General features: G+C 39.0%; 1 protein-coding gene across 1 annotated transcript in view; it reads left to right on the top strand.

Moving 5' to 3' along the window:
- Positions 1–21,752, top strand: part of LOC102379804 (sodium leak channel non-selective protein-like) — a 74,714-nt gene extending 52,962 nt beyond the window's left edge. The window contains 11 exon segments of the mRNA XM_025193201.1: positions 168–287; positions 1,424–1,492; positions 4,637–4,785; positions 5,862–5,955; positions 6,866–6,998; positions 7,629–7,744; positions 10,343–10,500; positions 11,644–11,794; positions 13,977–14,126; positions 14,617–14,734; positions 18,759–21,752. Coding sequence (XP_025048986.1) covers positions 168–287; positions 1,424–1,492; positions 4,637–4,785; positions 5,862–5,955; positions 6,866–6,998; positions 7,629–7,744; positions 10,343–10,500; positions 11,644–11,794; positions 13,977–14,126; positions 14,617–14,734; positions 18,759–18,952 — 1,452 coding nt within the window. The 3' untranslated portion in view covers positions 18,953–21,752.
- Positions 21,753–22,484: the final 732 nt, after the last annotated feature.

Raw genomic sequence — 22,484 nt, 5'->3', positions numbered from 1 at the left:
TTTAATCAGTGTTTAGTTATATTAGCACTGGTAAAACCCTTACTTTTTTAAAACCAACTTACAACTTGAACACAACCAAAAATTTCTAAGGAATAGAACTTTATCTAGTGCAGTGTAAAGTTTTGCTATTAACTTATAATTGAAATATTGCTTTTATTGTTTCCTAGGTAACAATGAAGATTATTGCCATGTCCCCTTCTGGCTTTTGGCAAAGCAGAAGAAATCGGTACGATCTCCTGGTAACATCCCTTGGTGTTATATGGGTGATACTTCACTTTGCCTTACTGGTAAGATTAATAACAAAATGCAATTCCAATGATCATTTGTTAGGCACCAACAGTCTACCCACAGCTACGCTGTACCCAAATATAGTTACCAAATCTCAAGAATCTTATACAATATAACTGAGACCTAGGTAAGAGAAGATGCCCTGGGTGCCAAAAAAGGTGGCAGTTTAGAAGAGTAAGAAATTAGAGTTTTCTTCCCTCTCTTTTATAATCCAAGATGGAAAAGATTTAACTGATATTTAAAAGGGTTGGCAGGCCTTGTGCAAAGTGAGGTGTGACTGAGGAGAGGAAAGGAAACCGACTCACTGGGATTTGGAGACATTACCAGGAGCAGGTTTATGGGGAGTGAGGGAACAGGAGACACTTGGAGGGAATTCAGGTGAGACAGAGAGAGAGTGAGCAAGACAGAGGTTCTACATTGTTGAACAGCACAGAGCAGCAAACGTGCAGGAATGAATCTGGCTCATTGGTTTTTTTGGTTACAAAACTATATTTAATCCAGGAAATTTAAGGATTAGCCTGTCCAGAGAAAAGACCAGCACTGCCCCCAAGCCCTTTTCACAAATTTAAAAGAAAAGGTTGCTGCACACCCTCATTTTAAAGGGTGTGAGCAGTCCCTTTCACTAGAGAGGGAAGGTCAGATTGACTCTTATCAGCAATCCCCAGTGATGGCAGTCACCACCCAGTCATTGTTGGGGGGCTCACCTGCTGTCTGCCTCAAGCACTGCTGTAGAGGAAACTCTGCCTTGTGTGTTGTCTCTTTGTCCCCAGCATCCTCAATTTGCCCCCTGCTGCTGAATAGCTTGAAAGGCCTGTGGAGTTTCTGTAAACCCACAGCTGCCTAGACAAATAGAACTGGGCTGTTGGACATAATTACAGCCTAGTTAATAGATCACTGAGGTTTTTCTGGTGTTGAGAGGTTGGGTTAGTGTTGCTGAAGTGGTCTAGCCTCTTTTGTTGCTTTTTTATTGTTCAGCTTATGTTATTGAAATATTGGTGCTACTAGTTCCCATTCTTTATTTTTAATATATTGATTGCTTTGTATAATTCAAAGATTGATCCCAAATGAAAAGCTTTTGAGAAATCATTAAGGGACACTGTATAGAAATATAAAGTGACTTGTGTTTATATTCTAGAATGCATACACGTACATGATGGGGGCCTGTGTAATTGTCTTCAGATTTTTCTCAATTTGTGGGAAGCATGTAAGTACAAATTAAGAATAACTTTCAGTACAGTGCTTATATATAGATTGAAAAATTAGCCAATTAATTTTTCTACAAGTTTCTGTAGATATCCATTTTATACATTGCTTCTCTGTTTTATTATGCTCTCCATTTTATTTGATGTGTTTAAAATGACAAGTTTTTCAGTAAAGTGTATATCAATAATAAATTACACTTACTAGAAATGCTATATTTTTTCCCTACAAAAAATAAAATTAGGAGATAACACCAGTTAAAATGATTGCAACCTAAAATTCTGAACGTGCTGTACCATTTACAGCACTTTCAGCCTTTTAATGTACCTGTAATACAGTGCACCTATATTATAAATATTTCTTTTTAAGAGATCTGGGACAAACATTGCATAAACCGGTTTGACCCAAATCAGTTAAGTCTGATACTACATTCAACCAGGTTTATCTCAAACCAGTTTCAGCCATTTTCTAGCTGGTTTATGTGCACTGCATGTCTGTTCTGTCACAGGTTTAAACCAGTTTCTGATCACTTAAACCGATTTATGTGTAATGTATGTCCCTAGCCTAAAAGACTAATGCTCAGTGAATTAAGGTGTGGAGCCAAAATATACTCTTATAAACTCTGATATGAATTTAGAGATATTCCTTTTAGTGACTAGCATTAATTTGATTTTACTCTGAGCTAAATTTACCCTAGGCAAATTTACAGAAGCAAATTTACACTAAATTTACACTAGTGTTACTGCGAGTAGAATTTGCCATTATATGCCTGAGAATAATATATCTGTTTAGTAAGCTGCAATATCCTTGTCTCCCCGTAGAAGATGATCCAAACATTTCCTCTGAAGACTGACCTATTAGACTAAATGCAGTAGTAGAGAAAAGGACTACTGCATTGGGGTGCAAGGGTAAAGCATAAGTAAGGCTCAGTCTGCTTATCCTAGATCCAAAAGAAAAGTACAGAGAGCCTAGAAAGCCTTGGAAGTCAAAGAAAAAATCTTTGCTTCTTCTATGAAGCCAGATCCAGAGATCACCTTCAAAGCTTTTTGATTGATTATAGAGGATTTTTTCCAAACCCTTAACCTAGTCATTTGTACTTTCATGTTAAGAGCTGTTTCAGTCCTACTCATTTTTGTGTGCCGTATTGCAAGGTGATGGATAAGAGTCAACGTGAGTTGTCAGATTTGTCATAATTCTGAAGAAAATTGCTACCTCCACTAAACAGAATTTTCTGTGGCATCCAAACATTTTTAGTTATAAACCTAAGACAGTAACTCTGTCATGACACTAAAATACCTACTCTGCCTTTATGAGAGAGGCAATATCCGTCATCAGAATCCATTTCCTAAGTATTTTACTGAATTGTATCTCTCTGACTGCTTAGACATTATAGGGCAAAAATGTGTCAGAAATTTTAAAAGTTGAATCTATCTGTGCTGATTTTGAAATCGAGTGGAGTCCCTCTCTTTAATTTTCTCTTCCTCATTTTGTGTCATCCTGACCTATTTTTTTAGGCTTGTTTACTCATTAACATCAGTCCTAGATCAGCCAAAGCATTTTACTGCACCATCCGCACCATTCTTCTAGCACAAATTTTGCTAGTCTCAGACTCTTTGGCTAGGTACAGACATTCAAGAAGCCTGAGGAGGAATCAGTCAAACCTACGCAGGTTTCTCTCAGCAGCGTAGGTTAGATCGGGAGTGAATAGAACACATGTTCGCTCTTAAGTGGGCGGGCGTGCCGGCTGCCTGCATGGGCCGAGGCCAGCAGGTTGGGGGCGCTCCCACATGCTTCCCAGCATGCCCCGCAGGCTCCCTAGGCTGCCAGAGAATGCTGAGCACCTGGGCCACCCCGATTGGGTGCCAGGCACAGACAAGCACAACCCCAACTCCCTGTCGCTTCGCCATGGACCCTTCCCCACATCCAGTCCTAAGCTTCCAGCAGAGCCCCAGAGGTGCCAAGCTCTGAGGGTCCCCGTCCTTCCTTCATGGGAGCCTTTCTCTCCCTACTGCCTGGTGCAAGCCTCCTGAGCTGCTGGGCATGTCCTGCTACTGGCTGCTGCTGGTGCCAGGGCTCATGCAGGAACACAGAAGCCTCCCTTCTCTCTCCTCCCACCTGCCTGCAGCTGTCAGCTGGCAAGAGGCAGAAGATGGGGCTGGGGTGAGAGTCTGTGCTGGTTTGGCTCTGTTACAGCCCACAGGCTACTCAGACAGAGCAGCCAAGAACCAGGTAAGTGCTAGTACATCTTCCTATGAGAGGGACTAGTGGGGGGCTGCAAAGGCACCTGGGGTGCCAATGGACAGTGGCCTAACATGAATCTATAAAGGATCTGGTAGAAGTTCGATGCACTGGTCTAACCTAAATCGATTACGTTTGAGTGTACATCTATCCAGGTCTATCTTAGACCAGGTTCTGCCATTTTTAAATCCTTTATGTGCACCAAACTTCTGTTCTGTTACAGGTGTAGACCAGTTTTTGGTCACTTATACCAGTTTATGTGTAATGTCTGTACCTGGCTATAATGGCTACATCCAGCCGAGCATAGAAATTAGGTTCCCCAGGGACAAGTAATGGTGGCATACCTCGCACCTCAGCTATTTGTCCCTGGGGAACGTCTGTGCCACATGCACTTTGGCGTCCAGCAAGTTACCCTGGTGGGGTGGGGGGGGTGCTGGGGTCAGCACTTTCCTAGAGTTCTGGGGGCCTCTCAGTGATGCAGCAGTGGTGATTCTGCCGCATGGAGCTTGGCCGGCAGCCAGAGCATGGCTCCAGGCAGCCCGGTTCCACTTCTGAGCTGCACATATTGGCTGTGCATGCACTGCTCTGCTTTTTTTTCCCACGGGTTTTTTTAACAACTGGATAAGGGTCAAAAAAGCCCACGGAAAAAAACAGTGGAGCACCACACGGATGGGCAGTGCCCCCTTGCAGCATGGAGATCATCTAAATGTGTGGTATGTGGCACTGCAGGCAAGTTTGCAGTGCCACATACCATATAGCCACGCTCATCTGGATGCAGCCAATGTCTATCAACCCATGTTTTCCCCAATTAAGACAAAAAATACTATTTTCAAAATTACAAATGCAGTAATTCTTTTTTAACTCTGTTACAGAACAATAACATGAATTGCTTTCTTCTCTGTCTTTCCAGGTGACACTGAAAATGCTGCTGCTGACTGTGGTTGTCAGCATGTACAAGAGTTTCTTCATCATAGTGGGAATGTTCTTGCTGTTGCTTTGCTATGCCTTTGCTGGAGTAGTCTTATTTGGCACAGTGAAATATGGAGAGAACATTAATAGGTACAATATTTCTTATTACCTATGGATGTTTTTTAACAATCAGAGAAAAATATTCCTATTCTTTGGGCCAGAAGTTTTCATTTGGTTATCTGTCAGAAAATTAAGAGCCAGATTCCCCAGGTCCAGTTCAATTTTCAGTTCACCAACTGAAAATGTCTGGTAGGAGTCTGAGTCACTTTTCTACTTACATAGTCTGAGAAGGATGCTCTTCATTATGGCAGCTGGAAAAGTCCTCCACTGAATGTTACAGCTAGAGACTTACTGTAACATAATGACTATAAACAGATGTTTCATTTCTCCTGGGATAAACCATTTTATCCTGGGCAAGAATGCAACTGCTTAGACATCCATGTCCATTGTCCTGTGATAAATCCTAAAAAAATGTTCACAGGATAAGAAGTTATAATATTTTATACCAGAACATAGCAGAATTCATCTGGGATTGCATCATCAATGTCAGATAAGCAGCAGTGTGTTTAGCCATTCACTACATCCTGATTAGAAGGGCAATACTGGGATGTATCTGTTCTTCAGGTACAACTTTTCCAGAAACAAGTGCAATATCTGTTCCTACCCAATGTGTTGCAGCTGCACTGTGTTACCTGGCTCATCCAGGAATGGTCTCTATACCAAGACTTGGTTTGAAACAAACTAACAGTGCTAGCTCCATGTTCTCTTGGGATTCCCCTTCATCATTTCCTGTATTACCCTAAAATTACAGAAGAAGCCTAAATAAGATAGAAGCAGCAGTCAGGATCTCGCCTGAATGAGCTTTTCCTGTCTGATAAGATATTAGCCAACATGTTCACACCTGAGTGGCTAAATTTCAGCTACTAAATACCCATTCATTTTACAGAATAATTTATATTAGTTTTATGCATGAATATTAAGATCTCAATAGTAGTAGCCGTAAAACTGAAGTCCTGTTAAAATACCAGAACATAGAAATGATTGTTTTTATTTGATGAATACATAGCTAAAGTATTATCCCTAATGTTGAATGTATTTTATATTGTCAAGATTTTGCATAAGATAAATTAAATGTTCTCCTTCTCTTTTTGCTTAAAAAAAATTAGGCATGCAAACTTTTCATCAGCTGGCAAAGCCATTACTGTACTGTTCAGAATAGTCACTGGAGAAGACTGGAACAAGATTATGCATGACTGTATGGTAAGTACAACATAATCAGAAATAGGATAGACAAGAAATGGGTGGCACTTTTCCCTTTGAATCAGTCTCCAGTGCTCTGGTTTGATACAAAGGACAGTACATAGATGGTAGGGCCAGTGACACCAGTACAGCAAAATGGATTTAGATCAGATCTCAGGAAAACTTTCCTTGCCCATAAGAACAGTACAATAGTGAAACAAGTTCTCTAGGGAAGCTGTGGAATCTCCTCCTTTGGAGGTTTTCAGGAGGAGGCTGAAGAACCATTTGCAATGGTTAGGAATAGCAAATCCTGCATCTGTGAAAAAGGTTAAACTAGATGACACCTGAGGTCTCTTCTAACCCTGTGATTCTATGATCTTTCTGATAGTGTCATCTTTTGTATAAGGCATATATCCAAGTGGCACTTTTCATAATGAATTAGCCTTGATGTTCAGCCAGACTTTTAATTAAAATAATTTTATTTTGCACAGGTACATTTCTCCCCAAGGGTTCAGATACATCAGATAAGGTGCTTTTCACTCCCTGGCTTAAATACATGAACAAAAATGTTGTCTAAAAACTGTTATATTTTGTCTCCACTATTTGCTATTATGCTATGTTATATATACACACACATGCCTCGCGTTGTGGGAGTGATGATATATAGGTGATAATTCATTGATCTGCCTCATCCTGATAGTGGTCACTAATCCATCATCTTCAAAGCCAGCTCTGAAACACTCCTAAGAGTTTTTTAAAAATTCCAAGATTTTCTCTTGTCTCCCTAAAACTTAGAGTCATTTGAAATGCAGTAGTATTATTTAATAACAAAGTTTTTAAAATATAGCTGTATATGTTGTATTAATTACAGATAAACATATAACCCTGTGTCTGTGCTATTGATTTCATTATTTACTGTTTTGTTTTGAAGGTTCAGCCTCCTTTTTGTACACCAGATAACAGCACATACTGGAAAACAGATTGCGGAAATTATGCTGGTGCTCTAATGTATTTCTGTTCATTTTATGTCATCATTGCATACATAATGTTAAATTTGCTTGTTGGTAAGTGACAATGGTTGACTATGGAAATTAGAATGTTTTCTTAGATTACAGAAGTAGTGCTACTCTATCTGTATTTCACAGTCCATTTTATACCTGAGGGGGCTACATCAACTAACATTTTAAAACTTTCTAATTGCAACTAAATTTAAAATTGTAACCATAATGTACAATCATATATCATTTTAGATACTTCACTGCTATGATATAGGTTTCTATACATTTAAAATTGATATATGCTAACCCTGCAGTTTATGGGGAGATAAAGAGGTCTTCAAATGAATGCTTTGTGAAGGTAAAGAGTTGTGTAGTATTATAGCTACCAGCAGTACTAATTTTTGTAGAATATTCTCTCCAATTGGCATTCTGGGGCCTCATACAAATCCCAGTCTCAATGGGATTTCAGTTGATTTTATTGGCAGTTAAATTGATCAACTGTTAAGGTCCAAATTTAAAAATATGAACACATCAAACACGCAACACTATAGCATTGCACATGAAAAATGGGCATTTGCACATTCAAATATGGGGGCTGTATCAACATAAGGTCTTCAGGTTTTCTCCATTGCAAGCACATGTAAAAATTCACCAGCAGCTTAGAGTTACACTATGTTTAACTTTTGTGTTTTTTAGCTATCATTGTGGAGAATTTCTCATTGTTTTACTCCACTGAAGAAGATCAACTTTTAAGTTATAATGATCTTAGACATTTTCAAATTATATGGAACATGGTTGATGACAAAAGAGAGGTAAGACATTTGATAATGAATACAGGACTCAGTAGATCTGCATTGTTTCCTCAAAGAATATATAACTAGGAAAACACAAAGAGGGCTGTAAAAACTCACTGAACCCTGAACCCACCAAAGGGTGCATTTGGGATGGGATTTTTTGTGATTATGAACACTGGCTAGATTCACAAAAGTTCAGTGAGCATGAAATAATGCAATTCGCCTAGTCCCTGACCCTGCAGCCACTTAGGTGGATGTTTAAACTTAATTCCCATAGCAGTAAAGTTAAATATAAGTGCATATAAATGTATGTAGGATTGGAGCCATATCCCCAGTCCTCCCTCCCTTGTCCTCACATACACTTACATAGCTTGTTTTTAGAATGGCTTATTTGAAAAGGAGAGTGCTTGGGAAGGGGACCAACACAGAGATTTAGACGGGATGGTTCAGTCATCCCATTGCTAAGTGACTTTAAAAGTTTTAAATACAAATCAGTGGGTGTTGAGATTATCTGATAATCTAGATGATTGCTATGTGGAGATCAGAGTTTATGAACATGTCTACATGTGTAATTAATGTGCCTGAATTTTCTGTGCAGAAAATTCAGGAACATTAAATTGCATCCCTACACACATCTGAACATGTACCTATAGAGCACATCCAGACAAGCACAGTCATGCAGTATGTGGCACGGCAAACATGGTATGTGCCGCACAGTCCAGTGTTCTCCATGCTGCAGGGCACACTGCCCAAGCACGCACTGCACTGTTTTTTTTTTTCCCCTATGGGTTTGTTTTTGACCCCTGGGTATCCAGGGGTCAAAAAAAAAAACTCAGAAAAAAAAACCTGGTGCAACACACGCTTGGCCAGCATGCACTGCTGAAAAGAGGAGCTGGACTGCACAGAGCTGCACTGTGGCAACTGGCCAGGTTCTGCGCAGCAGAATCACCACAGCTGCAGCCCCAGGAGCCCCCCAGGACCTCAAGTAATGGTGATGGGGCCAGCCCAGTGCTGGCCTCAGCCTCCCCTACCCAACCCAGGACGACTTGACACGTGCCAAAGTGAACATGGCACGGGTGTTCCCTGGGAACAAGTAGCAGCAGCTCAAGGTGCGTCACTGCTACTTGTCCCCAGTGAAAGGAACCAAATATCCACACACATCTGAACACGCCTGTAGGGACCAAATTTGCTCCCAATAGGAGCAGTTCAGTCTAGGACTGCTCCTACCCTGCTCTGCCCCACTGCAGCAGCCAAGGGAAGCTCCAGGCTCCCTTAGGTGCCAGCTCCAGGCAGTCAGGGGGCACAGGGGCTGGTCCTGATCTCCACGGGCCAAGGGACAGCTGTCCTGGCTGCTCAGCAACTGCCTCCCAGCCACATGGAGATTGGGTTGGGTTCCAGTCTCCATGTGGCTGGGAGGGAGCTGCCCAGCAACCAAGACAGCTCTCCCTACCCTATGGAGATCAGGACAGGTCCACGTGGATGTGAAGCAGCTGCTTGGCAGCCAGGACAGCTCTTCCCCAACTGCGGATTTTGGGAAAGGTCCTGATCTTTATGTGGCTACCAGGCAGCATCCTACCAAGCTGGGCTAGCTCTCCCCAACCCCTGCTGCCTAGGCTGACTGAGAGCAATTTGCTTCCTGTTAGTGTCTACACATGCTTTTTGGCACATTAGTTTAATGCACCGATTTCTAGTACCTGTATGTAAACTAATCTACTCCTCAGTAATTGCTGTGTAAATGTAGACGATGACACTTTACTGCTCACTAGATTAGTCTAATGTGCAGTAAAGTGTCTCGTATAGACAGACCCTATGTCCTGCATTCTGAGGACTGCAAAGCTATATCCAGCCTCCTAGCCTTGAGTCCTTTTAGAAGAAAAGACTTTCATCCTTTCCAGTGATATAACATATTACAGAGAATTATGTTTAAAAAGAACTATTTGATTCCACACACTTTAGGGAAACTGTTTTCACTCCTAATTCTTTAGCACCAGCAGCCTCATTCATAATTGCTGTTGTCATAAAAACTGCAGCAAATTTGTATGCCGCTTATATATTAGAGCAAAAGTCCTTTGAAAAGCAAAGTGAAACATCAGTATTCTACAACACAGCATACACATACAGTGGGGCAGTTTCACAATATGCCAAGCAGCACACACCTGTAAATGGTTACAAGTCTAGGCAACTTTATCTAATGGATGAAAAGTATAAGCACAAGCGCACAGAACCTGGTTATTTTCACTCAACACTGAAGCTACCACTCTTCAACTGTCAACAATAAAGACATATTTTCAAAGCCACCTATGCAGACATAACATTTTTATTACAAACAAACAGAAACTGGCAAAACAACTTTGAAAAATAAATGGGCCAGACCCTCACATATAAATTAGCATAGTGATACAGACCTTAGTGGAGTTGTTGCCAATATATATCAGCTGAGGATCTGGTCTTGTATGCATGCTTTTTGCAGTTGCATATTCCCACTGAGTTAAATAGGCCAACATTTTACAAAATATATTAAGTGTAATGGACTTCCTATCACTGATCAAATAGAATGGCTGAAATATTTCTTACAGTTTAGTAGTAACTTGACAACTCTTATTCAATCTTGCTCAGGGTGTAATCCCTACATTCCGTGTGAAGTTTCTACTGAGGTTGTTGCGTGGGAGGTTGGAGGTTGATCTTGACAAAGACAAACTTTTGTTCAAGCACATGTGCTATGAGATGGAAAGACTGCATAATGGTGGAGATGTCACTTTCCATGATGTACTAAGGTAGGGTGGGATTTTTACTTCAAGTTTTGTAACAGCTGAAATAACCTATGTTTCTTTGCAGACTAAATATTGTACATCATCCTTTAAAATGGTCTGGGGGACACGCTTGTGCCTATAGGCATAACCTCCTCTTGACTCTAACCCCAAAATCAAATTTTTCAAAAGAACTATTTTTACACTAGAGACTCTAAGTCCCAGAGGAGTGTCCCCAGAAGGTTTTTAAATTCCCACTTGTTTTATGCTAACATCCCTTTACTATGTTTGTAACCAAGGGAAAACCTGACAAGAAATTTAACTGTAAACAAAAATGAAACAGAATTTTTACTATACATACCAAACAAAATGAAAAAGAGAAAAATGCAACAATTGAGTGCACTGGGTAAGTGGGGATAGGGGAGTAAACATTTTGACCTTAGCTGACTCCTTACTTGTGATCTAAATGTCCTGCTTTTAATTTGGGTTCAACACTAAGGCTAGTAACAGAAATTACATATAAACCAGTATAAGTGATCAAAAGCTGGTTCAAATCTGTAACAACAGAAGTTCAGTGTACATAAGCCACTTTCAAAATGGCCAGAACTGGTTTAAGGTAAACCTGGATGGATATAGTATCCAACTTAACTGATTTAACTTAAATCAGTTTATTTAACTTTTTCCCGGATCCCCTCCAGATTCACGTTAACTCACCGTCCCCCAGCATCCCAGGATGCTTTGCGCCTGCCCCCCGCAAACTTCCCCCTTGCAGGGTAGGTGGGCTAGCCTTGGCTTAAGCTGTCTGCTCCAGCCAAACAGGGAGGTATGCTGTAGCACCCTCCGGCTTCTGGCTTGGGCCACTGAAGTCAGGTGGCTGCATTTCCAGAATCTGAAGTCTGTTCACTTGCTTATTGGTTCAGTCTGCACAGCTTAGACCTGCAAAGATTCAATTGATTCAGCCTTAGGAGTTTTGACTGTCTGTACTTAGCCTAAGAGCTTTTTCTGCAATCAGTTCACTTTTAATTTTATTGCCTACATGAATTTCCAGTAAGTGCCAAAGTTTTACTTCTTTACAGTGAGAGTTTTAAAAATGTATCTATTTTAACAATCTAAGTCTTCATAGAAAAAGGTATTGGCTTTTTAAAAACACCATCTATCTTTCTGTTCCAGTATGCTCTCATATAGATCTGTTGACATCAGAAAAAGTCTTCAGCTAGAAGAGCTGCTTGCTAGGGAACAACTAGAGTACACAATAGAGGAGGAAGTGGCCAAGCAGACTATACGCATGTGGCTGAAGAAGTGCTTGAAGCGTATAAGGGCGGTAAGTCAACCAAAAAAAAAAGAGTGGCTGTGAAGTGCTTGCTGTCAACTGCCAGAGGTCAGCAAAGCTAAACTTCTTGTTGTCACTGTGGAGCTACCCATATGACTATTTCAAGAAACACATGCACAGTGGCAAAATCTGAATTTAAAACTCGATTCACAAAAGTTAAACAATTTACTGTTTTTCTGGCAAAAAAAATCTTTCTGCCAACAATCACTCCATCCAACTCAGTAGGAAAATTATATGAACTTCCCTGTGAGGGACTAGTAAATAAACCAAGAAATGTACTATTTGGGGAAACCTCTAGCTGAATCTAATCTTGCTGTCCTTGAAATTGTCAGCAAACTTCACTGGGACATAATGTTCCTATGAGCCACCAGCAGATTAAGCTCTTCAAAGAAATCCCATGAGGTTGTGCTATCAGTCTGAAAGATGCTTTCTCAAAAGGGAAACATATTATAACATCTAATTTGCATGTACCATTACAGGCAAAAATGGTAAATTAGACATCAATTTGTATATAGAAACACAGCATATCCATATGCAAATCAGATACACAAAGCTTTAGATTTATGTAATTATGAAACTAAACCCACAATGCCTGCTGTGTGTGGACCCTTGTAACCTTTCCACTAAATGGACAGTATTTTGATCGGCTAAAATGTATCTATCCTGAGCCAAATTAAAGGAAGTAAGAACTTTCGGGAGTGTTATAATCTATATTTTTTCCATAAAAAGTCTGCGACAGAAGACAGCAGTGAATTCATAGATTCATAGAAGTTAGGTGCTGGAAAGGACCTCACAAGATCATCAGGTCCACCCCCCCTCCTCTTAGGCAGGAAAGAAAAGCCTGCTGAGGTCAGATGACCCCAGCAAGGTGTGTGTCCAGTCATCCTTTGAAAATCTCCAGAGTAGGGGAATCTAGAAGGGTGTTTATTCTTATTCTCCTTTTTTCCCCTTAGTAATTCTTTGATCCTGTGGATGTGCTCACAATCTGATTTGGTGCATGAATCAGTTGCTTCATAGCTAGAGTTGGATATTCCTAGGAGTAATTTTAATTTTAAAAATGTATTGAAGTTAATGGAAGTTTTGCCATTGAAATAAATGGCTGCAGGATCCAGACTTTATTTTTTATATTTGCATAAATAAAAACCAGACAGCTTGAAGGTAACTCTCATTTTCTCTGAATAACAATATTCAAGGGAAATTCAGATAAACAGTTCCATTTTTGTCCCATCTCTAATTACAGCTGCTGTTAATTTAATCTGAGTTTTCATGGTCATCAAGCCAATTGCCAATTAAGTCAAACCATTTTGATAGTGCATTAAAATATAAGAAAGAAAATATAGCTTTCATCTCTAATAATGTGAGTTAGTTCATTATAAAAGGTTCATATAATGGATAACTGAGTAGAATTAGAAAAATTATATTACTATAAATTTGTTCTTATATGCCCTGGTTATTTACTAAGCAGGTGACATGTGAAATCTATGTTGTGCAATTAAACTTTGTCAAAGAAGTATTTACTTTAATTTAAAAATGAAATTAGATTGTAAAATTCTAGTGTTTGAGACTGTGTTTTTCTATTTGTACTGTAAGGAACCCAGCATATTTTTGGCACTGCAGAAATATTAATTTCCAACAGGAAATCCATGCTTTAAAAAATCCTATTGCTTCCATTTTATTCAACTTTTTTGGCACCTGATCCAGAGCTCATTGAAATCAAATCAAACAAAATATTTCTATCACCTTCACCAGGTTTTGACCCGTCCCAGGGAAACTATCTGTTCTAAGCTACTGTTTTCTTTTTTCTCTCTCTCTCTCTTTGGATTGTCTTTTGAGGTGCAAGTTCAGAGACTGATATGTTTTAAGATGAGGAAAAAACATTAAGATTACCCAGTCTGACTGGCAGAATAACAAAGGACTTTAAATTTCATCTTGTAATTCTTATATAAAATCCCCAAGATTTCATAGAAGCAGATTTCAGTCTATGTAAATGATGGTCATAGGATCTCTGTAGCTTTCTGGAAATGACTGAACAATTTGGCATTCACATCAACCATTCAGAACTATTTTACATATTCAGAGTGTTTCTAAAAAAATCAAGGAATGAGGCAAATCTATGAGGGAACATTTATTGCTTTTATTTTCTTATCACAATAATATTTTAATACTTTGGTAGAAACAACAGCAGTCATGCAGCATTATCCACAGTCTTCGAGAGAGTCAACAGCAGGAGTTGAGCCGATTTCTGAATCCTCCAAGCATTGAGACCACACAGCCAAGTGAAGACATGAATGCAAACAATCAGGATAACAACACACAGCCAGAGGTATGGTCCTCTTAAATGTACTGGTAATGCTAATAAAAGTATTGTACTTGAATGAAGACAAACTTTTAGATAGAAATATTATTTTTATCCTTATCTTTTTTTTCCATTAAAATAAGTTTGAAACAATATATTTTTTAAGAGTTTACCTTCAGTTATAAAGGCAACATGGTCTAGTAAGAAGACTGATGAATTGTGTTTGAAGACCTGAGGGTAGTATAAAGCATGATGGTAGGATACCACTAGGGAATTCTGGGAAATGTTTCTTTCTGCTGAACCCCATAAAGGGACTTCATTGTGGGATCAGTTATGTTTTTCTAGCAATTTGTAGACTTTTTTTATCAGTCAAGAATAGAGCCAGGCTGCTTGGACAAATCAAAATGTAGGCGACTGGATAATAATGATGTTTGAAAGCATTGGAAAGAAGTAAATAGCCATGTCACAGGGAGCCATAATTATCGTCACTAATTATGGTTCTTTTTGCTTCATTCAGACAAGTAGCCAACAGCAGCTCCTTAGTCCGACACTTTCTGATAGAGGTGGGTATCGGCAGGACTCTGCAGATGCTGGGAAACCTCAACGGAAATTTGGACAATGGCGTTTACCGTCAGGTAAGTGAAGACTATGTAATACAAAGTATGCAGATACCAAACCACCTCTTTAAATGAGTATTGATAAGAGGATGTTTGCAGAGGATGCACCCTTTGATGGAGAAAATGCCCAAAGGATCCAGCCCCTTTTCCCTGCCCCGCCAATCATAAGGTGCTAGAGGAAAACTGTCCCTCTAGGCCCACACTGTTTTTGACAGGAAGTGTAAAGCTATGCCCACCCATCCCCTTGAACTCTGAATTGATATGCTGGACCTCTTTTCCTCATTCTTTCTCTGTTGGTGTAGATTAGGGACTCTCTGTGATGGGGCTTATGCTTTCCTGTATGTCATTAAAGAATCCAGCACATCTTATGTGCTATTTTAATTAATAAAATTTGATAGTGGTTTAATTAAGCATCTCACTAGAGCAGTAATGACTTGTGGGTTCCCTCTTTTACTGACATAATAACCAAATTCTGAAATAAACTCTTAGGCCTTCAGTCCAGAAGTGTAAACAGGTCAGGTGTATAATCAAGCTCCAGTTTATTTCCTTACGAAAAGGAAGCATGCTCAAATTATTACCATGATAACAATATAACTAGAGAAATAATGGTCAAGCTGTGTCTTTTATACCAGATGTAATGCTGGACAGGGAAATGAGTAGGAACTACAGAGAGAATTCTGAGTTACTCCACTAGAATCAACTTCAGGAGCATATGCTGCTACCTCAGTTCTTCTTACTTTACAAGTGCATGCAGCCCTCAACCTACAGGTCCATTTCCCAGAGCTGTGCAAGAGGACAGGACCCATGTCTGTATGTGTAAAAGAGCCACCTCATCACTTTTTCCTTCCCTCACACTTTTTCTTTCTGTCATCACTGATGACAGAAGTCCTGTAGTTTCTGTTGATAGTTACTAATACAGAGACAGGCTTCTGAGTAGAAAGGCACTGGTTGTAGTACTGCTGTCATGCAGAATAGCTCTTTAATAGAATATAAACAGAATTTCACTAAAGGCTAGATCCAATAATGAAATAAGGTGCTTTAATTTTGCCAGTGTCCAAAATTATGATCCAAAATAGCACCTGCTGAGTGGCTGTCTAACCCTGAAGGTACCTAAATTAACTGAATATTGCCTTGTTTGACATTAAAGTTATGTCACCATCCAGCATTTTAGTTCTGCATATGTATCCAGAGGCCACAGCCTGAACAACTTGGCAAAATCTCCCATCTGAGCTCAATCAAAAAACAAAACAAAGCAATACCAACATCTCCTACTCTATTAAACAGGCATGTTTAATACTCTATTAAACAGGCATTTTCTTAGAGCATGCCTAATGAAAAAACAGCAGAATTGAGCTGTTTCTTGCCTCATGATTCTTCAGGGTTTTTTGCAGCATAATGGCAGTTTCCAATAGAAAAGGTGGAGAGTGCACTCTACCTATTTTAGCTTATAGTCTAGTCAGCATGGTACTCTCCTAGAAAATACGAGAAGAAGGTTTAAAACTCTTAGGTTGAGAAGGACATTAACCTGGGTCTTCCAAGTTATAGCCACTTTGCCATTATATAAAAATTTTAAGTAGTGTTAGCAATCCCTCTTCCTCTGGCTATGGATTAGTTTTTGGTGCCTAGTTCTTTTTTCAGATCTATCCCAATAAATGTAGATTTTATGAGAATTTGTCTGCATAAATACTTAGAAATTTCACAAATCCATTCACATTATGGTGCAGAGCTTTTTTGGACTAAAGAGCTCACGAGCCATGGTTTGAATAAAACTATCTGCTGCATAATGCTGCACACGGGGGCGTATATGTTCATGTGCACATACACAGAATTTACAGTTTCTCTGGTTATTTATGTTGTCAAAGAGCAAGGTCTAGCATACTTTTAAAAAGTGACACTGAATTAACTACATTAATTTAAAATAAGTCTAGTTAAGTTGGTCCAAAATCTTAATGTAGATGCAATGAAGCTAGTTCAGCCCTACCACGTATATTATTTTGGCATTCTTCAGTAATCTGTTAACACAAAGTACATCACGTTAAGGAAGTGCTTTAAGGACTCAATCCTCCAAAGGCTAGTCCCAGACCAACAAAAAGCTGATGGATGTATAAAAATTCTTTATGAGCAACCATTAGATTGGTCATATAATTAAAGCATATGCATTGGTGTTTTACGAAAACAGGACCAGAATGATCAGTAACTTGCATATCTTAGGGTATGGCCTTATTAACAAGGTACCTTGAGATGAACTAGGGAGTGAATTAGACTGTGTCAGCTAATCCACAGTAGCTGCTAATATGCATATGTTTACCGTACTGGAAGTGTACAAAGTAACTTATCCTCAGTGAAAATTGGGAAAGCTACCTCACATTTACTGTGGGTAAGAACATGCATGCACAGTTACTGCAGAGCACCTGATGCGCTCTAATCTCACTCTAGTTTACCTCATGGGGGGGCGGGGGGGGGGAGGGCACGTCTACATGCGCAGTTAATGAGAAGCAAAAAACTCCAGAGGTTATTGCTCTGGAGTTTATTGTTCCTGGGCATACCATTTGAATGTGTGCTTGGAACCACAATACATTGAGCTGGGTTGGAGCAGCCCTGGCTGGCAGGGAGCCCCGGGGGTCAGCCTTCCAGCCTGGGTCTTCTCCCCACTGTCACAGGCCAGCTGGGCACTGTGAGTATATCAATTTAGTTGCAGACTGACTGAGCACTGCAATTTATATTAGCCACTGGGCTTTTTGGTTCGGGGTCAAGGAGGTGATGTTGGGAGGAAAACAATGACAAATTTTACTTATAAAAAAGAATGAATTTTACTTATAGCAACAAAAGATATAGTTTGCACATATGACAGTTAGTGAAAAGGTTAAGCTAATAAACAAACAACATAACAATACAAGTTAAAATTGACAGTGATCATAAAAACAGACAGACAAATTGACCAAGAGTTCCCACTTGGTTAGCAATTTATCGATAGTCCCTCAGTCTGGTACACATCAAGTAGATTCAGCAAAGTCAGGCGTCCCTGATCCACGCTGTCAGAGGGAGAACACAGGGAGTAAGAGAGATCCAGGGGAATGGGAGAGCAATGACTCTTCTGTTCCATCCTTCCTGCCGGTCACTTAATGTGCGTGTTCTTTTATATTCTGTCTATGCTAATCTGTTGGCTATATAGCCACTCATAATCTTATTCTATAGCTATTATCCTATGGGGTTAAAAGGTGTTAGAAATCATTACAATAAGTTACTGCCCAAGCTTGGGTTTACCCAATAAGCAAATCACACCACATCACTTTGGGGTCTGAGATTAACATGTTCTCACTTAAGTTTATTTTACTGACTCTAAGCAAAAAAAATGTATTAAATCAGCTAAGTCTGCGGTTGTATTCTTTAGTTCTGCTTTTTAAAACTCAAGTTGTTTCAAGATTAGTGCAAAAAGGTATATATAATTCTTGCAGGTTATACTCCAGCCAGACAGAAAACAGTTTCATAAGCTCTATTTCAAATATCTTCAAAAAGCATTTATTTTTGCTGTAAGTTGCTCATTAACCCTTTTGGTTCTGGCCATCACACCCCACCCCAGCTCAATGTGCTGTGGAGGGGCTGGCTGGAGCATGAAGGTGCATCAGTGCAGGGCTAGATGGCAGGCAGCCACCGCACTAAAGCACCCATATGCCCAACCAGCTGGGGAGCATCTACATGTGCATTGCTGCAAAGTAAAAAACTCCACAACAGAATAATACTTGTATTGACAAGTATTTTCCTGCTGCAAAGTTAATTAATTTACTCCAGCCTAATAGGGGCACACATGTAGACACACAGTGTTTACTACAAAACTAGTTAGTCTACTCCATAGTAAACATCTTGTGTAGACATGCACAGTGAGTTGTTGAGGTGCCCTTGCCCTTAGTGTGCCAGTATTAGAGGTTTGCACCAATTTAACTTTGTATTAACTGATTCAGCCAGTTCCCTATCCCAAGATCTATGCAAAAGTGTTCAAGAAACATGCTTGCTCTAATATGGGATTTTCTATTTAATTTCTTAGCCCCCAAACCAATAAGCCATTCGGTATCTTCAGTCAATTTGCGCTTTGGTGGCCGTTCTACTATGAAATCTGTAGTATGCAAAATGAATCCCATGTCAGATGCTGCTTCTTGTGGATCAGAAGTCAAGAAATGGTGGACAAGACAACTAACTGTGGAGAGCGATGAAAGTGGAGAGGACCTACTTGACCTCTAAGTAAAGATACAGTTTAAGTCATATTTCAGCAATGTTCACTTCAAATAAAATCTGTTTCTCCATGTTTGGAATTGAACAAAATGTAATTGATGTACGATTAATTTAAAATGAATGCCATGAGATTTTTTCCAAATGCTTATCTTTCTGCCATATGAAATTAAACACAGGCATGTATGTATGGATTTCAGCTCTGTGGTGATTATTATTGTATGTTAAGAAAATTGTGTACAATATTGCAGTATTGATAAAACCAGGCAGCATATTTTGTCTTTAGCAGAGAGAGCTATGAAAGATTTCACACAATCAGTAACTGCATAACAAAAATGTGTATTTAAGATACAGACTTCTGCCATTTTTTTCATCCTGTACTGTACCTGAAAGCGGCCAAATGCTTTACAGTACAGAAGAAAACCTTTTCTTTTCTGTTTCGTTTAGTTCTAGAGTAACATTTCTCTTGAAAGATTTTATTATTCACAAATGACCTGAAGAGGTCAGCACTGACTTCATATTAAAGGAAAGTATTTTTACAAAATACAGATTGTGAACTTAAAATCTAATCTCTTTCTTGTAATTTTTAGATATGCAACATACAGTATCATTTTAAAATCAGAAAATGATTAATTGGCTTTTTAAACTGTAAATATATTATTTTTGGTTAGTTATGCAAAGAGCTTGATTTTCATAAAGATATCAGCACAAAAAAAAAAGAAAATTAAGAATCTGGTAAAAGACCTACATGTGAAGAACATAATTGTTTGTTACATTCTGGGATTGTCTTCTTCACACGGTGATGACATACATATGATGACATACAGTATCAACTGATAATTTGGACCCTCCTTGCATAGGTATGAGGTAATTTATTTCTTGTCTGCAGAGTAAAAACTAGTATGCTGAGGGTCCACGTTATAACAGAAATAGTGTTCAGTGGTTTTAAAATACAGTTCGCTTATGCCTGTGAGGATAGGAATGGATTTATTTTCACCCATTTTGTCACTGTCACTACAGTCCTACCAAACCAAGATTGTCACATGATTCTATAACAGGGTAAAAAAATGGTTTTGTCCCTCTTATTCTGGGAAAAAAGCATGTCAATATGTGTTCTTGTTGTCTTTCACATGGTGCCAACAGTGCTAGCGGTGGACTATGCACCAGTATTCAGGCATATACACATACAGGGAGGGGGAAAGGAAGTGATAAAAAGCAGCATGAATAATCAGTGAAGCATAGCCCATGACTTCTTAGTTCCATAGCATATGGTTATTTAAATATATGAGCTGAAGTTTTTGCCCGTCCCTCAGAGAAGCTCAGAAGATGTAGGTTTTATATTAGGCCCTCAATGCAATTGCTTTTTAATATAAATGGGACCTTTTCCTCTGCCCTTATTTCCTATGGAAATGATAGGTTACTCTAATATGGCCTGATGTGAGATCTTATGGGAGGCTCACAGCTAATGTATGTCATCACTTAGTATGTTTCCTTTCAAAAAATAACAATTGCCAATGTTTTGCAGTGTTTTCTGGCTAAAACACTAATGTTAAATGATCAGGAGACAGTATTGCTTTCACTGATGCCTTCACTACTAATGCAGAATTAATTTTCACCATAAAATACAGCTTTCACGGTGTCTACTAATGTTTGGTTCTCCATGTGCTATTGGATATATTTTTCTAATTGTCTCAAAGAGTCATAATGTACACATTTGTGTTTGGTGTTCTCTTCATATTTTGTGGCACATTTAATTTTAAAGCTAGTCAAAACTTACTTCACTTCTACAATGTATGTAATAAAATATGTGCATTCTATTGTTTATTAACTAGATTATGACAGCAATTGCAAAATCTACAAAACATTACTGGCAACACCAGTATTTTATGTTGTTTTGTGTCAGTTTCAAGTTCAGCTTTTGTATAAAGGCAATATGATAAATATTGGATTTATAAAAGATATGATCTTTGTTGTTCAATAACAACAGATCTTTCTGAATCATTGTTATTGCAAATCTTCTTTCTAAAGATTCTGGAAAACAGTTTTCTTGCCTTACATACTTTGTCAATAAAAGTGAGTTGCGATATTCATCCCCCAAATTTTCATTCTACTGCATTTCATATACTCAGCTCATATATTATTTGGATGCACAGTGGCCTCCAATATGGATTATTTGAAGTTATTTAAAATACTATTTGGAGGTAGCACTTAAGCTATTGGAATTGTCATATTGTATCAGAGCAGCAATCAATTTAGGCTTGTCTCCGGTATGCAAGATGCTTCAGAGGAAGGGCCAAAAACTTCTGTAACAGACGGTACTGTTTCATTACTCTGGAGACAAAGCTGCTACAGTTTCCCTGTAACAAACATTTTTGAAGAGTATCCAGAGAAAACAAGCAAATTAAGAATAAGCCAAAAATGAGGATGAGAAAGAATGAGATAACTGGGATCCAGGTGTCTCTCCCTAGTTTTATATTTAAAGATGTAAAAAATCAGATACAACTATAGATATGTATAAATGTGAACCAGAGTATTCAGGGAAGCCAGAATTCAGGTGAAAACCTCTTTATGGTGCAACCCACCATAAATACAGAAAGGAGAGAGCCATCATATTCACCACTGGAACTGCCAATGAATGTTTGCACAAGACAAGGGAGAGGTTGAGAGAAGACAACCTGAAAAATACCTCAAGTGCAGTGACAGTTTGCATAAACCATACAGTGCATCAAGAGAAGGAAAAGTCCACCAGGAAGGCAGAGTGAATCCTGATACAAATGTCCTAGGGAAGAGAAAAGTTAAAAAAAAAAAAAAAGGGAGCCAAATTTTTATTAAGTAAAAAAAAAGCAACCCAGAGGAACACTCCCACAGGGACGAAAACTTCTGTTTTCACAGTGCTCTTGGCCCATGAAATCAAATCCAGATTTATCATATGAAAATGAGCAGAATAAAACATGGAATTCAACTCACCCACATACAGAAGTTGCAACCCTGCTCCCCAGGAAATCGATGGCAAAACTCCCAGTGACTTCAGTGGAGCAACACTGAACTCAGCATGTGTAGCAAGCACACAAACAAGAATGGCCTTTTCAAAAGTCTAAGTCCCAACTTAAAATTAACATGATTTTCAATATAATTTTAGAGTCAGGCCAGAGTTCAGGCAATTAACTGAACAATCCAAACACTTGACAGTGTTTTCTATTATGCAACCTCACAGGTTAATATCTAGAAACTAGAATACATATTTTTGGCAGGCAGGTTCAAAACATTTTTGTTGTTTTATTCACTGAGGTCCTGCTGGACTTTATAGTTGGCAGCTTGCCCTCAGAAAATACTAAAAGTCTCATCTCAATTTTTTTTCAAAGAGCTTGGTATTGATGTTATATTAAGTCAATGTGTCTCAACCTTTACAGAGTCAGGGCCCTCCATAACTTTTTTGAATTTGGTGGCAACCCCTATTGGTGCTGCCTCAGCTTTCCTCAGCAGTTCTCAACTGGGTACTACTGCCACCAGGTAAAATTGCTCCATGTATCATGTGCCCAGCTAG

This window comes from Alligator sinensis, unplaced genomic scaffold (genome assembly GCF_000455745.1).
Source record: "Alligator sinensis unplaced genomic scaffold, ASM45574v1 scaffold473_1, whole genome shotgun sequence".
NCBI classification, from domain to species: domain Eukaryota; kingdom Metazoa; phylum Chordata; order Crocodylia; family Alligatoridae; genus Alligator; species Alligator sinensis.
Note: the sequence above shows the minus strand (reverse complement) of the source record. Positions and strands in the feature narration are given on the sequence as shown.